This window comes from Mesocricetus auratus, unplaced genomic scaffold (genome assembly GCF_017639785.1).
Source record: "Mesocricetus auratus isolate SY011 unplaced genomic scaffold, BCM_Maur_2.0 Super-Scaffold_100022, whole genome shotgun sequence".
Classification (NCBI taxonomy): Eukaryota; Metazoa; Chordata; class Mammalia; order Rodentia; family Cricetidae; genus Mesocricetus; species Mesocricetus auratus.
Window position 1 is genome coordinate 18758062 of NW_024429203.1, and position 16971 is coordinate 18775032.

A 16971-nucleotide genomic window follows, 5' to 3' on the forward strand; every position below is an offset into this window, starting at 1 on the left:
CATCCTCAAGCACACAGACAAAGTAGAGAGACCACTGAAAGGGAGGCAAAGCTATAACTCTCAAAGATGAACCTCTTAAAGGTTCCATAGCTTTCCCCAGACAGCACCACCACCTGATGACCTAATGTTCAAACGCATGTGCCAGTGGAGGACATTTCTCAGTTAAACCACCACATTCCACTCCCTGCCACCCACAGGCTCATGGTCATGCAGCAATGACGAATGCATGTAGCCCACTTTAAAAGACCCATCTCTATCAATTTCAATACTGTTTAAAAGCCTAAAGTCTGTGAGACTCAAGGCAATTTCTTAACTGAGACTCACCTCTACACTTCTTTTTTTAATTATAAACTTTCATTATAAAGTGCCACAGAATTGCAATTCCCATTCCAAAAGAAATGAGTGGAGGGAAATATTGAACCAAAACAAAACTGAAACCCAGCAAACAAAAGGGCGTATAGCCCCACATGTAACATCTAGGACTTTAGTTTCAAAGTTTAGATTTACTCCACTTGTCCAACTTTGCAACCTTTAACATTTTCTGACTGCCTCTATCTTAGGCTGATCCTACTACCTTTACACATCTTTCCTTGGAAGATATCTTATATCTTTTACATCTCTAGTAACTTGGGATGGGGTGAGGGTCTCTGCCAAAATCAGACCTCACTTTCACAGTTTCAATCAATGGCTTCCTAGGCCCTTCTTGCCATGACTCCAACACTGCAGCATATTACCTAGCCTCAGTAGCTATTAAACCATGGAGAAAGAATCCATGACTCCTTCAATCTTGCATTTTTCTGTGCCTTGAAAGGCATACCATACTGCCAAATTCAGCCACCAGCTTGGAATGAACTCGCTCCCACTTGAACTGACTTAGCAGCAGTTTTGTATGCAGTTGCTTTCTAAACCAGAAAAAAAAGTTGAAAACTTAGCTAGATGAGGGTCTTGTCCTGAGAACCCTTTCTGTTGTTTTAATATAGAATATGAAGCCTCTCCTTAATGGCAGAAATCATTTTAACACTTATAGTCTCTCTTTCAGTACATGCCTTGGCTGCAACATTTTTTTAATCTCTTTTTCTCTCCAAACTGTGCATTTTATAGTCCTGTGTCCCACTTATTCTTTTTCAATATGACCTGCATAAGAGTTATCAGGAATAAACAATCCACATATTCAAAATTACGCAGTCTTAAAATGTCCTCCACCAAAGAAATTAGGACATTGCTTTTTACTTTGGGTTAAGGTAAGTTCTAATGACACAGGCAGGAAGCTTCCAGGTTCTAAGCCAAACTGTTAGCTCTAGCCCAGTTTCTGACACTGTTCCTCTTTGAAATGTCTTGTGCCCCGCCTCCAGAGTCCACATTACTCTAAACACTGTCTTCTAGGCTTCTGTTAGAATGGCCAATTAAACTCTGTTTACAGAGTTCCTGGTACCATAAGTTTCATCTATTGCAACTACATTTCCATTCAAATTCTGCTCAGACCCTCTTCCCTTAAAAGCCACATAGGTGCTTCCCTGGAGTACTTCCCAGTATACTGCCTCTCTTAAAGAACCCAAGGGAACATGGTGGCAATTGCTGAGGTATCATTGACCATTTGTCAGACATTCCCTCAAGTGTGCTACATGGGAAGTCTTTTTGATGTAGAATATTTGTTATAAAATCCTTGTCATAACAAACCATTACCTCTAAGACAGCATCGTTTCTGAGTAGTACAGCCAAGATTTGAACTTCAGATACTAAGTCTGCTCTCTTAACCATAAAGCCTTACTTGTAGGACAAAATCTATTCTCAAGTGTTACCTTTTCAAAATTAAAACTATAAGGGAAATACATTAATATCATTTGATATCTGGAGAGAAAACAATATATTTGAAGCAATTAAAGAAGCTCTTTTTGGACCCAAAAAAGTATCCTGTGATAAAAAAAAAAATAGAGGGAAAGTTGTGTGGGTGAGAGCCAACATGGGTCTACACCAGGTCTGCTGCATTCATATGACAGCTACTAGATTGGAATTTTTATGGGCCTCCTGACTGTGAGAACAAGTGGGTCTTTGAATCCTGTGCCTGCTCTTAGAACTCTTTTCCTCCTGTTGGGTTGCTGTGTCCAACTTTAATACAATAGATTTTCCTTCATCTTAAGGGAGTGAATTCTGAGGGGAGGAAAATGGGAGGTAACTGGGATGAGTAGAGGCAGTGAAACTATAATCAGGATATAGTCAATGAGAGAAGAACATTTTCAATAAAAGGGAAGAATAGAAGGAAAAGTATTTGGAGACAGTTTTCTTCTTAGCTCCCAGCAAAAAGCATTTACAGAGTTTTCAAACATCCCTCTGGATCCAAACCTAGTGCATACTATGGTTTTCTTCTCCCCAAGGACTCTGGACCATGTTTTTTCTGACACAATACAAAGGCAATTCTGACAAGAAATGATTCTTATGCCTTATGGAAGATAGTGGACTGAAGTAACCCAGTGTACCAGAACATTTTTTTCTTTTTGAGTTTCAGAGCTTTAGTCTCCCTAGAAGCCTAATTAAATAGGTTTCTTTGAGAAACCACATTGAAGACCTGAGTTTCTATAACATATCCAAAATTTCTAATGACCATTCCTTTTTATGGTGGCAACTAACTGAGCACTTATCCAAGATACCTAAGGATTCTCCTCCTCACTAACTTCACCCAGTGTCAACTATCCTCAGCACCCATCATTGTGATTGCAATATGGAACTTCGTTAGCTATACCTGTCAAAAGCCTTAGAGTTTGTTTCTAATATCTCTTCCTATATCAGACCTTGCCACATTATAGCTCTCTCAAAGAACTTTTGCATAGCTTGGTTGCTCTGATGCCTTATGTCCCAAGGTCAAGGGTCAAACCAACAGACAGAGGATTCTATGACAGTTTGTTGCTCTGACAACAGCCTGCCCTTTATATTAGAATGGTAAAGGGAGGGAGTTATCTCTCGCGCTCTACAGGTTACATCAGCACCTCCCACCACTGAAGTCTTTGGCAGCGCCTCCCCAGTCAATGAAAATTGAGATTCTACCCTTCATCTTGTGTCTGATCCGAGAAAAGACGTAGGAGACATTGGTGGTATTCTCGGGTAGAGATTTTCATCGACAATGATGCACATCCAACCCAGGATTATCCAGGCTGTCAACATAGTCTTCTCCTCTGGGGCCATAGTCATGATGATAGTTGGACTCATCATGGAAAACTGGGTGGAACTGATTCCTAAAGTGAGAAAGGATAAGATTACCCACAGCCCGTGGCTGGGTTGCTGCCCTACTTTATGGCCTGAAGGTCAGAACTGTACTATGGAAAGTGATGGGTAGAGAGGAAATTTTCATGGTTCCTTGACTTTCATCATCTAATCAACTTGCCCATTATTCCAGGAAGCAACTTTCTCAGGCAACAGTAATCCCATTTACATACACAATGTAGTGGAGGGAAACTAAAAATTTACCATTTAGATTTTGGGAGAAAATATTAGGAGCTCATTGGTTTAAGCACTGAACTGTTGATAAACCTCGGAAGTAGCAGTAGGGTAATCAGCACAACTGGACATGAAGGGTTAAAAAAAATGACTGACCAAAATGTAAATGGATTTTAGCATCCCTAGAAGAGGATGGGTGGAGTAAGGTACTTAACCTATAAGTTATAAAAAAGAAAAAACTTTTAAAGACACTAAGTTTCTTCTGGTTTGCTCCATTATCTCAAGTACGCTGCCTCTTCATTCTTTACTCCTTTTCTCTTGTATTCTGAGATTTCTAGGCCACCATGAATGTTTGACCTAGACAATTGTGTAAATGAGTGTGGAAGAAGTATCTTTCTCTCAGTGCAGCTTCTGCTTCCCAACAGAGAGCCTGAAGACAATCAGGGGTATGATGATGATGTGTCTCAACGTTTCCATATATCTCAATTTGATCTTAGGTCTGCAGTTCACCTATATGATTTCTCAAAATAAGTGTATGCACCTCTTTATTGGCTTCCTGAGTTTCTTCACAGGTAACTTCTTGGCTCCACTGATATAGATGAAAGTAGCAATGGTCTTGTTGTGTCCCTTCTGTAATCTTTAAATAGCTAGCCTTCCCAATTCTATGATTCAAGGGTATATATTGTTTCTGAATTAGATCTACCACTAACTTACAGTCACTCTATAAAATAGCTGTGCTAGAAGGCAGAGGTTGGGAAATAAGGTGAGTGATGGTAACGAATTTAACGTTCTTGAGAAAAAAATTTGTTCTTTTGGACACTAGGTTGCCTCATGTTCTGTGCAATCACTATGTATCATTACAAGCTAAATAAAGGTCAACGTACATACTTTGTTCATTATAAGATCAAGTGGATCGTTTTCACTTCCTACTTAGCCATCGCATTCCTTTTTACTTGTGGTGAGTATCCCCAGGGCCCTAGAAGAGAGAGAGGAATCAGTCAGTCTGCACAGAAAGAAGTATGAAATAATGAAAAAGTCACCTAGACTATCTAAATACAATTCTTAGAAGCAGAAAGCTGAAATTGGGTGCGGTAGGCTATCCCTGCCTCCAAGAGCACTACTTTTCTTCTCCTTTTCAGTACTTTTAGTGCCTTTCCAACTTTAAGGCAGAGATAAACCATGAAGGTCACCACCAAGGATAGTGACTGAGAACAAGGGCCACTTATGTTAGTGAGAACCAGGGAGCCAAGGAAAACACAATGGTGCCAAAGCAGTTACAAGACAGCCAGCATCAGATCTGATACTATAAAGACCCACCAAAACAAGAGGTCCCCTTCTCCTGAAATGTTTATAAGAATTGCACCTCCCCACAGAACCCATGTAGAAGTACATCTTCTTCCAGAATGAACCCCCCACAGGGAGCTGAGAATCACTGAAATTACTGTAGACAATTCCACTCCCTCTGACTACATCATTCTTCTCCAGGATGGCTCCAGATAGTAGTTGGGAAGCATTCACAGGGCTCAGTGGTGAGAGTCTTCTAAGGGTTTAGGAGGAAGTGGTCCCATACCTCTTCATGTTACACTAACCCTGCTCTCCTATTTCTCTGTCCCTAGGTATCTTCTGTTTCATACAGTGCACAAACAGATGTGCCTGCATGAGATTCTGTATACCACATGGAGAAATTAGAGGAAGAAGGTTGTCTGGGAGTTCAATCCAAGTTATTTCACTTCCAGAGAGAACCACAATGCCTCGAAGCATTGTCCATGTACACTCCATATCCTCAAAGGAGGGTAACATGAACAAGCCACATGTCCAAGCACGCCGTGTAACCTGGGCTCTATGACTTAACAATCTGTACAGTTCAGTGCTTCCTGCCCATTGCCATGAAAGCAGCTCTGTCTGTCTGTCTGTCTGTGTGTGTGTGTGTGTGTCCAATTATTTCATCTGTGTATGGCATTATGACTTCATTGAGGTCAATGAAAAGATTCGGAAAATGTCACTTTTTAAATCTTGGTCTGGTAAACAATTACTTTCCTCTATATTGGTTACTAATACAAAAACTTTAAATAAATAGTGTTTGTTGCACTGTTAATTCTATAACAGTATGGAATACTTGTTTGTTTTTCTGTGTAATATTTTGAACATTGATGGGAAGACAAAGCACCATGTTAAACACCTGTGGATACATCACTCCACTTTATAAAATTTTAACATTATGTCCACTATTTCTGCTGGAAGATTTTCAATTCAAACTGATATTCCTCTAGACATTTTCCTAATTTCATCTTTGTTTCCCATAATAGAACATTATTCAGGATGCCTTGTGGGTGATTTTACATCATGTTCTCATTTCTACTTCAATGCTTCTGGGTAAATGATGTCTGACTTTCTAAGTGTTTGAAGAAATAGTATAGCTGTAGGACACAGTTGCAAACATAAGCTAGGAAAAGACCAGGAGGAGAAACCAGAGGAAGTTTTTCACCTCTGTGAAACAGTATCTATTCAGTTTTCCTATAGTAATGTGGCAACATCACATAATAGGTCAATGATGGTAGCATTTTCTGTTAGAGTAAGCTTGTAAGCATGAAATAAATGAACATTGCTAAAGATGCTCGTCTGTGTTAAAGGCAGGCTTCATCCAGGTAACTAGAGCATCTCCATATTTATGGAGATACTGAATGTTCTGAGATAAGCACCAAACTGTTTGGGGCCATTTTATACTCCATTGATCACTAGTTACATCAATGTTTGTTAGCAAGGTTAAATTTGTGAGACTATAAGGCAAATCTTAATGTAATAGAGTTACTTCTAGAATGAGTAGTTTCATGATATACCATGAATAATTTGAATGCCCTATCATAAATATATATGAATGTGTATTCATAATACATATTTATACATGCATTTTTAGACAAATTTCTTGAGAAGTTTTGTGGAGAAAGTATCAGTGTGTTTCTCCTTGTGTTCTGCAACAGCAACCAATTGACTAAGCAACCACCTTGTGTTACCCAATTTGTTCTTACAGGGTCTCTCAAATAGATCTCATACTTTTATACTCTCATAATCTCTCTAGCTATTTAAAAATCAGGCTATCAACAGTAGGGTAAAACAGTGACTCTATATAGGTGTGTTTGAAACAAGTTGTTTAGCCTCTGAGCACTGCTCATTGTTGTCACTTTCTACTTATTATAGGCTAGAGGCTCTTGGTCTGGGGTACAAACACTCTTTCCTTAAGAGGCTTCCCCTTGGTTTCTTCATGCCATTAGAAGAGTAAGATTCTGGAACAAATGTGACTCTAAATTGCCTCCAGTCATGGAAGTACCTCCTCTAATAGAAAGAGTCTTGGTTTCACTCAAATCATCAAAAAAGGAATGCATTGAGGTTATGCTTCAAGTTCAATAATGAGCAACATTGTTTCTCTGCCCGTGTCCTCCATGGACTCAAGAGACAGACTGCAACTGATGTAGACAGCTGGTCACAAAACAAAGAACTTAGCCTTATGGGTCCCAGGCATCTCTCTGTTGGTTTCTGCCTTAGGGTTAAATTTTGAAATTTTGAGCAAAAAGTACTGTACATAAATAAGCAATTATACTTTTATAATTTATAGGTTATTTCCTTGATAAAGTAAATTTGTTGAGGAGGGCTTTTGCAAACTTTAAGTATTCAGCAGCAATTTATTGTCAAGTTTCACAGTGGAAGGGCATCAGGTTTTGAACAGACTCAAGCTCATGCAACAAAAGACATCTAGCAAAGGACAGCTTTCCATAAAATGGAGGCAAGGGAATCCCCTCAGGTGTGGCCACAGTGTATGAATGACACAGATCTCTAAATCTTACACATGTATCCTTGTATCCATGAACATCAATATGGTGTGAATAGTATAAATTTGTAATTAGTGTTTGAGTCTGGAGCACGCTGAAGGGGTGTGTTAATAAACTCATTGTCATTACGCATGGAAACAAACCAAAAGAACACAGAGCCAGAAAGAGACTGGTGGTGGCGGGAGCAAGCAGCTGTTTCCTGCAAACCGGCCACATAATGAATGATAGAAATAAGAGCAGCTGGTGGGAACAGCTGAGGATAATGCCAAATTGCTGCAGATTAGAGGAATAAAATCTAGACTAAAACTCTTGAGGGAAAAAAACCGGAATCTGAGAATCTGTTATGGGAGAGACCTAGTCCTTGTATAAGAACCAAATGCCTTAGGTTCCAGTCATGCTCCACTTCCTGTTAGTGAATGCAGGAGTCACAACTTGTGCCCTAAGTCAGGTCAAACCACCAGTCCTCAAGAAGTGAATTTAAAAAGCTAAATTAAAAGTGGAATGCAGAAAATGGGTATATTCCATGTAGCCACAATGAGAAGAGAGATAAGGAGATCCAATGAACCATTCTCCCTTCATCCCACCCACCCTTACCCAGCCCTTGCCCATCATTAACCCATTGTGTGGGCTTCAGTCTTGTCCCCTGAGAGGTTGTTACAACTGTGTGAAATCTCTTTCAGGGAGACAAGGCCCCCCTCTTGTCATTGCCCTTTCCTTCTTCCATCATGGAGTTCCTGGGGAGATTTTCCATTTGGGGCCCACTGTTTCAATGACCTGAGAATCAGACTGAGAGACAAAAGTGTCTCTTTAAAATATCCTCATTTCTGCCAGGCCCATTACCCCACAAACTACAACAGACCTCAACAAGTCAATATATTTCTATTTTCTCAGTCGCCTCTATTGTAAAATAAAGAGACTATGTTGTTGTGTGACAGAGATTAGGAAGAACAGAGCCAATGTGTGCAGCAGTTCGAAGGAAGTTTCATTTGTGAAGTAGACGTGCTGCTCTAATACTTGAAGAAAAGCATCTACCACACCCCAGAGAACCCTGGGCATCCTTGAAATCATCCAAGTTGTTGACAAAGCTCCAGGTTCCCCTGTCTTCTTTTTCTTTTCTTTCCTCCTTTCTCCCCACATCCATTCAGAAAGAGATAATTATGAGAAGCTGAGTCAAAATGGAGTCACATATGCAAAACCATAACAGATGTGTGTGCATGTATAGAGCTAGAAGCCAGGAGAGAAGCATGACTTTCTGCACCCATACATGTAGGAACCATTACAAACCCTTTCTGGAGGACATTCACAAGCAGATGTCCATAATAAGAGATATTTCTAAGAACTTTCCAAACCAGAGCTTGCTCCACGAGTTACGGGACAGCTGTGCAGATGCTCAAGAATACTTATCTAATATGCTGTTAATGTTCCATTCGTGACCAGGGCATGAACTCCTGCTACAGGGCCTTGTCATCAGCTTTCTTTTATTTCTCTCTTTTGTCCCTTTCTTTTTTATTTTTTTTGAGACAGGGTTTCTCTGTGTAGGCCTGGCTGTCCAGGAACTTGGTCTGTAGACCAGGTTGACCTCTAACTCACAGAGATCCTACCTGCCTCTACCTTCTTCCAAGTGCTGAGATTAAAGGAGTGTGCCACCACCACCCGGTGCCTCCCCTCTCTTGCATTTAAATGCTTTCTTTGTCTTGACCTCCTTAGATACGGTTGAAGGTATAAATATTCTACACTGTAAGGCTTCTTACTGTCTTTACAGAACTCCCGCCCCCATCTCTCTCCCTCCACATTGTTAGTTAGATAGACAAAATTAAGTAAACCATACATCTCAGGCCAAGATAAAAATATCAGTATTGTTCTACATGGGACAAAGCACTCATCTTTTTCAATCTCTTTTTCTCTCTACTCCCTTATGCCTTTCCCTGCCTCCTCTGAAAGGCAGTGTTCATTTATTTTTTATCTTTTATTTAAATTAGAAACAAGCCTGCTTCATATGTCAGTCCCAGCTCCCTCACCTTCACCTCCTTCCTCACCCTCCACCAACCCCCCATTCCATCTTCCCTCTTCTCCACAGGGAGGGTGAGGCATTCCATGGGGGATCCCCAAAGTCTATAACATCTGGGGCAGGGCCAAGGACCTCCCCCATTTGTCCAGGCCAAGACCACATCCTTTCACATTGAATGGGCTCCCAAAGTCCATTCATACACTAAGGATATATATTGATTCACCAACAGAGGCCCCATAGATGGCCGAAGCCTCCTCACTGACATCCACACTCTGGGTGGGGGGGTCTAGATCAGCCCCATGCTGGCCTCTCAACCATCAATCTGGAGCCCATGAGTTTCCCCTTGTTCAGGTCAAACTGCTTCTGTGGGCTTCACCAGCCCATTCTTGACCCCCTGCCCATCACTCCTCCCTCTCTGCAACTGGGCCAGGAGTTCAGTTCAATGTTTAGCTGTGGGTGTCTACCTCTGCTTCAATCAGCCAATGGATGAAGGCTCTAGGATGGCATATAATATAGTCATCATTCTCATTATGGAGGAAAGCATTTAAGGTGCTCTCCCCACCATTGTTTAGATTGACAACTGGTGTCATCCTTGTAGATCTCTGGAAATCTCACTAGTGCCAGATCTCTCCAGAAATCTATAATGTCTCCCTCTATTATGTTATCCATCATCCTACTCTCCTCTATTCTTCCCCTGACTCAAACTTCCTGCTATCCCATCTCCTCCTCTTCTCCCCCTCTCTTTCTTCCACCTCCCTCTCCCCTGCCTCCATGCTCCCAATCCACTCAGAATATCCTGTTCCCATCACATTCTCTGGGGGGTGCCATGTATGTCAGTCTTAGGGACCTCACTGTTTCTCAGTCTCTCTGGGACTGTGGATTGTAGGCTTGCAATCCCATGCTCCATGTCTAAAATACATATATAAGTGAGTACATACTAAGTTTGTCTTTTTGAGACTGGGTTACCTCACTCAGGATGGTTTCTTCTAGTACCATCCATTTGCCTACAAATTTCAAGATTCCATTGTTTTTTCCACTGAGTAGTACTCCATTGTGTAAATGTACCACATTTCTCTATCCACTCTTCAGTTCAGGGGCATCTAGGTTGCTTCCATGTTCTGCCTATTTGTATAGTGCTGCTATGAACATAGTTGAACAGATGTCCTTATTTTATGAATGTGTGTCTTTTGGGTATTTGCCTAAGAGGGGAATTGTTGGATCTTGTGGTAGATTGAATCCCATTTTCCTGAGGAATCTTCATACTGATTTCCAAAGTGGCTGTACAACTTGGCACTCCCACCAGCAGTGGAGGAGTGTTCCCTTTCTCCACATCCTCTACAGCATAAAATGTCATTGGTGTTTCTTATTTTAGCCATACTGACAGGAGTGAGATGGTATCTCAGAGTTGTTTTGATTTGCATTTCCCTGATGGCTAAAGATGTTAAACACTTTCTTAAGTGTCTATCAGCCATTTTAGACTCCTCTATTGAGAATTCTCTACTTAGTTCTGTATCCCACTTTTTAATTGGATTATTTGGTGTTTTGGGGACTAGCTTCTTGAGTTTTTGGAAATTTTGGAGATCAGCCCTCTGTCTGATGTGCAGTTGGTGAATATCTTTTCCCATGGGCTGCCGTTTTGTCTTGCTAACTGTGTCCTTTGCCTTACAGAAGCTTCTCAGTTTCAGGAGGTCGATTTATTAATTATTGATCTCAGTGTCTGTGCTACTGGTGTTATGTTCAGGAAGCTGTCTCCTGTACCAATTCTTTCAAGGGTGCCACCCACTTTCTCCTCTAAAAGGTTCAGTGTGGCTGGATTGATGTTGAGGTTTTTGATCCATTTGGACTTAAGTTTTGTGTGTGATGATAGATATGGATCTCTCTGCAGTCTTTTACATGCCAGCATCCAGTTATGCCAACACCATTTGTTGAAGATGCTTTCTTTTTCCATTGTATAGTTTTAGCTTCTTTGTCAAAACTCAAGTGTTCATAGTGTGTGAGTTAATATCAGGGTTTTCAATTCAATTTTATTGTATTCCTATTTTTGTGCCAATACCAAACTGTTTTGAGAACTAGAGCTTGAAGTCGGGGTAGTGATGCCTCCAGAGGCTCCTTTATTGTGCAAGATTGTTTTGGCTCTCCTGGGTCTTTTGTTTTTCCATATAAAGTTGATTACTGTTCTTCTTGTGAAGAATTGTGTGGTATTTTGATGAGGATTGCATTGAATCTGTAGATTGCTTTTGGCAAGATTACCATCTTTACTATGTTGATCCTACCTATCCAAGAGCATGGGAGATCTTTCCATTTTCTGGTATTTTCTTTAATTTCTTTCTTTAAAGATTCAAAGTTCTTGTGATACAAGTCTTTAACTTGTTTGGTTCGTATTACTCCAAGATATTTTATGTTGTTCGTGCCAGTTGTAAAGGGTGATGTTTCTCTGATATCTTTTTCAGCCCTTTTATTGTCTGTATATGGTAGTGTTATGGATATTTTTGAGTTGATCTTGTATCCCACCACTTTTCTGAAGATGTTTATCAGCTATAGGAGTTCCCGTATAGAGTTTTTTGGGTTACTTATATAAACTATCATATCATCTGCAAATAGTGAAAGTTTGACTTCTTGTTTTCCAATTTATATTCCCTTGATCTCCTTTTGTTGTCTTATTGTTCTAACTAGAACTTCAAGTAGAATATTGCAGAGATATGGAGAGAGTAGATAGCCTTATCTTACTCCTGATTTTAGAGGGATCACATTGAGTTTCTCTCCATTTAGTTTGATGTTGGCTGTTGGTTTATTGTACATTGCTTTTATTATGTTCAGGTATGTTCCTGTTCTCTCCAGAACCTTTATCATGAAAGGGTGCTAGATTTTGTCAAAGGCTATTTCAGCATCTAGTGAGATGATCATGTGCTTTTTCTTTTGCAGTTTGCTTACATGCTGAATTACATTGATAGATTTTTGCATGTTGGTGTTCTGGGAATTTGAACTCAGGACCTTGAGCCATTTCCCCATCCCAGATCTACAACTTAACCTTTTCTTTGTGTTGGTTCTGAGAATGAAACATGTATCCTTTACATTGTATGTGCTGTCATGCGAGGCAGTGCCAAAACAAGCAGCTTGAAATATTTCACTTAAACCAAGACTATGATGAATGCTTTTCTTTGTACACAGAGTAACTTGCTTTATAGAAACACAGTGATTTATTTACAGAAAACAAAGGCTTTTACTGACATTCCTCAGCATGTATCAATGCATATATGGTATTTCTTTGGATTGTGCTATTAAAAATGTCTGATTTTAAAACTTACTGTTTCAGTTACTGACTTGAGTTGCATAACTAATAGCTATTTAATTTTTAGCCTGGGTTTAGAATAGAATTTCTGACAATTTCTAACATTGGCATTAAACATATCTCCTGGACTTGGGGGTGTCTATTTAAGTAAAACAGTGTTTTCAGGACTGGTGATTATAAACTTAAAAGCTCCATCAGCTGTGAAAAGCATTGCCAAATATTCAGATGAGTTGAATTCTTTATGTCTAAACACAAGGATGTCCAGCTCAATATGCACTCTTGTTTTCATCATGGCTCAGTTGCAAATTTGTATGCATACCAAAGAACTATTTTAAACTGAGTTTCTTTATAATGTATTATCAGAGATGTTTGAGTTTTATCCCCCATTTTTTATGCTCGTATACCAGGGTCATATAATAACTTCCAGTGTAAAAAGGAATGTGAGTAGATGTTCAAGAAGCACTGATCTAGTGGACACCATTGCTCTGCTTTCTCCTCCCGATTGTCTGCTTCATTGGTCCACAGGGTGGATGTAGCAGAAGCAGGAACGGGATCCAGGCAGCTGTGGGTATGAAGGAGACAGCTTTCCGGGAGATTATTTCCATGAATCATCTCAGCTTTATTCCAGACTATAGGAAATGTACAGGATTGGGAAGCCTGGGGACAAACCCTAGCTTGCATTACGTGACACTCTCCTATCATAAGGCTTCCTGTGTGGCAGCCCGGTCCTCTGGCAAAGCCCCTAATGCAAGTTTTAGTTACCATATGTACAGCAAGTAAAAGGTTTCTAGCAGAAAACTGTGCCAAGAGTCATTCTACAGTTAAATCAGGTATCCAGGCTTAGAGATAGCTTTCAGATAAGGTCAGTGCTCCAGACCCAGGGACATTACCTAGATAAGGGCAGGTAGAGACAAGGAAGCCTTGCTTAGGGGAGGGAGAGTCCCTATGTTGTTGAGCTTTGGAAAAAGTTGCCAAGCCATGATAAACTGAAACCTTTGACTAGCAAGGCCTTCCAACATACATGAATAAAGCTCTTCACCTTCAAATTAAACCACATGTTCATGAAATAGTCACAGGGTATTCACACAGAACACAAGCAAGGAGGAAGTTACATGCAGCCAGGACACTGTGGGTACTTGGATTACAGTAAAATTAAACTACAGAGAAATAGCTAAAAGAAACAGCATGTTAGTGGATATACCATCCTTCTTAGAAATTTAAGAACCTCTTGAATAAACACTTGGATGAAAATAATAATAATGTATACTATTAGGAAACACTGGGAATGGAATGAAAATGATAATAAAATAGGTGCATTGCAGCTAACGAGTAATTATATCTATATTACAGTTAATGGATGTGTGTGTGCATTTATTCATGTGTGTGTCTATGGCTTTGCAAGTTACTTTGTTCAAAGAATATAATTTACAAAACATGTTAAAGATGAACCAAACTTTGTTTCCTACAAGGATGACCCCAGTTAAGACTCCACTAGCAATAGTGGAGAGGGTGCATGAACTGACCATCCCCTTTAATCAGACTTGTGACTACCATAACTGTCATCATAGAGCCTTAATCTAGTAACTGATGGAAGCAGATGCAGAGATCCACACTCAAGCATTGGGCTGAGCTCTGGGAATTCAGCTGAAGGGAGGAAGGAGGGATTGCATGAGCAAGGGGTATCAAGATCATAACATGGAACCCACATGTAGCTTGGTCTGTTTGTGGGGCCCCTAGCAGTGGGATCAGGATCTATCCTTAACCAATGAGCTGGCTCTTTGGAACCTATTCCCTGTGTCGGGATGCCTTGCTCAGCCTTGATGCAAGGCTTGATCCTGTCTCAACTTGATATGCCATGCTTTACCCCTTCTGAATGGAGATAGAGAAGTGGATGGAGGGTAGATGGGTGGCTATAAGAGAGGTGAGGGAAGGGAATAGGAAGAGAAGAGAGATGGGAAACTGTGGTTGGTATGTTAAATAAACAAAAAGAAGTTAAGTAGATATTTATGAACTGATTTACTTATTTATCTTAATTTCCTTCTGTAAATGAAAATATAGGACAGTGTTATGTGGTATGTTATTTAGATTTAAGGATAAGATAGGAGTGCAGATACAGCTGAACTCAGGGTCATAAACTTAGATAGCAGAATTACTGAAAGTTCAAGAAGTCTAACCTAGCACATACAGAGGTGAACAAATGTCACATCCTGTCTCAGGATGGAATGCAAAGACAGACACCACTGGTTGTCTTCTGACCTCCTCATACATGCTATGGCATGTTCATGTCCATTCCCACATGAGTACACACATATGTGCACACTTCCCACATACACAAATAAAAAACTTGTGATACAACGTAGGCAAAAGCTGCCTCAAACACCAATGACGTGCCAGAGTTCTCGGAACCATTTTGTTTGGGTAGGTCTTTCAGGTTGTAACATCATCTCTAATACAGTAGGAACTTTTGCTCAAAAGTGGTCCCCTGTCTGGACAGGACATTGAAGTGCTCAGTGATTACATTTCAAAAGGTGTTACCAACCACCAAGCATGTCATTTGTACCTGAAGATGCCCACCTGTTGATATTCATATATCCCAAGTGGTGATGGTGCTCGAGAAGCAGACAGCCGCCAAGAGCCTTCCACCATTTGCTGCCTGGGTAAGAATGAGGCTGCACCTACTTTCCTTGGTTTCACATCTGCCTGGTTTGCCTCATTAATGTTTTCACTTTGCTTCCTTATAATATTGGTATGCTTCTTAGAAATGCCATACAGTATGGATGTCTGATTTTCACTCACAGATTTTCAATCTCTTCATTGAAGAATTTCATCCCTTTCTTCAACCTATGTGCATTTCTTTTTTTATTTACAACTCTTAGCATCCCTTCATTCTTCTGTTTGCTTTTTCTTTTCTTTTCCTTCTTTGCTGAGTTCTGAATTTTTATTTGGGTGGGTATTTTTTTTCGTTTTTCCCATTTGGTTTAAAAATTGCTGTCTCTGATCTCTATTTCTTCATAGGGACTCATAATGCTTTGTATAGCACAGTTGAAGATGTCTCCAATCTCTGTTCCCTCACCTCCACAATGACACAGAATGCCCAGGATGCTTTATCTCCAGCATCCCCTGGCTCACAGACCATTGCTGTCCCAATGCTTTTGTCATTTTTAAGCCTTGGTTTAAGCTGCTGCTTCTGCTTCTGCTTCTGCTTCTGCTTCTGCTTCTTCTTCTTCTTCTTCTTCTTCTTCTTCTTCTTCTTCTTCTTCTTCTTCTTCTTCTTCTTCTTCTTCTTCTTCTCCTCTTCTCCTCCTCCTCCTCCTCCTCCTCCTCCTCCTCCTCCTCCTCCTCCTCCTCCTCCTCCTCCTTGTTAGAATCTCCATTAAAGGGACCCAGTGGATAGAAACATTCTCAGTTTCTGTTCATTTGAAAATATTTTCCATTTTTTCAAAGAGATTTCTAGCTGTGAACTTCAGGATGACAGCATTTTCTCTCATATTCTCGCCTCCATTGTGCTGTGGGCTAGTCAGTATGTAGCTTTTGCCCCTTTGTGTATAATGTGTCCTCTGGCTTTTGTTATGCTTGTGTGTCATTGATGTAGATTTCTTTTTGTCTGTTCTACTTGGGATTCACAAGAATTCCTGAATCTGTAATCGGTGTCATTTCAAACTTCACTTTCATTTTTTTCTTTCCTTTGTCTCTGCATTGTGCCTAATTCCCTCCTGTCTTCCACATCACTAATCTATTCAGGCTGCATAAAACCTCTCATTTGAATAAACCATTATACTAAATTTGCAAATTTTAACACACTTACATTTTTCAAAGTCTCACAAATGTCTCTTTCAAATTTAATTGACTATTTTTCATACTTGAATATTTTTCATGTGTGTTCTTTGTCTCTTTAACTCATTTTAATGCCTTTAAAATTTTTTGTACTTGTTTCTTCTATGTTTGAGATATAATATGATACATTATTCCCTCATTCCCTTTTCTCCTTCCAATCCCTCCCAGATACCCCTCCTTGCTCTCTTTCAAACTCAAGGTCTCTTTTTTAATTAACTATTGTTGCATGCATGTATGTATATTTAGGAATATATATATTATTACACATTCCTAAATGTAACCTGATTAGTCTGTATAATGCTGTTTATATGTGTGTTTTCAGGGCTGACTATTTGGTATTGGAGAACCAACTGATGTGTGCTTCCCTTTCAGCATCCCTTAGCTGCTTGTAGATTTTGTGTAAGGCTGAGGCCTCAAGGGCTTTCTCCATCTTCACTTTTAGCATGCCTATTGCTGTTTTTCACTTTTAAATAAACTAAGCATATGCTACACTGAAATTCAGTCAAAATCCCTGGCTCTGGGTCCAAACACCCATCACCATTGCAAGAAAATTAAATAAATTTCACCACAATAAATATGAAAATGAA

At 40.0% G+C, this 16971-nt stretch overlaps 1 protein-coding gene across 2 annotated transcripts; it reads left to right on the top strand.

The window, feature by feature from the left end:
- The first annotated feature begins 2924 nt into the window (after positions 1-2924).
- On the top strand, positions 2925-5506 carry Tmem225 (transmembrane protein 225). 2 transcript variants are annotated; one of them, XM_005069390.2, is made up of 4 exons: positions 2925-3296; positions 3855-4001; positions 4253-4387; positions 5046-5506. In XM_005069390.2, the coding sequence occupies exons 1-4, from the start codon at positions 3116-3118 to the stop codon at positions 5273-5275; spliced, it is 693 nt and encodes a 230-aa protein (XP_005069447.1). In that variant the 5' UTR covers positions 2925-3115; the 3' UTR covers positions 5276-5506. The 2 variants fall into 2 exon arrangements, with proteins under 2 accessions (XP_005069447.1, XP_040586174.1); XM_040730240.1 differs by having other exon boundaries at positions 3927-4001; positions 5046-5505.
- The last annotated feature ends 11465 nt before the right edge of the window (positions 5507-16971 follow it).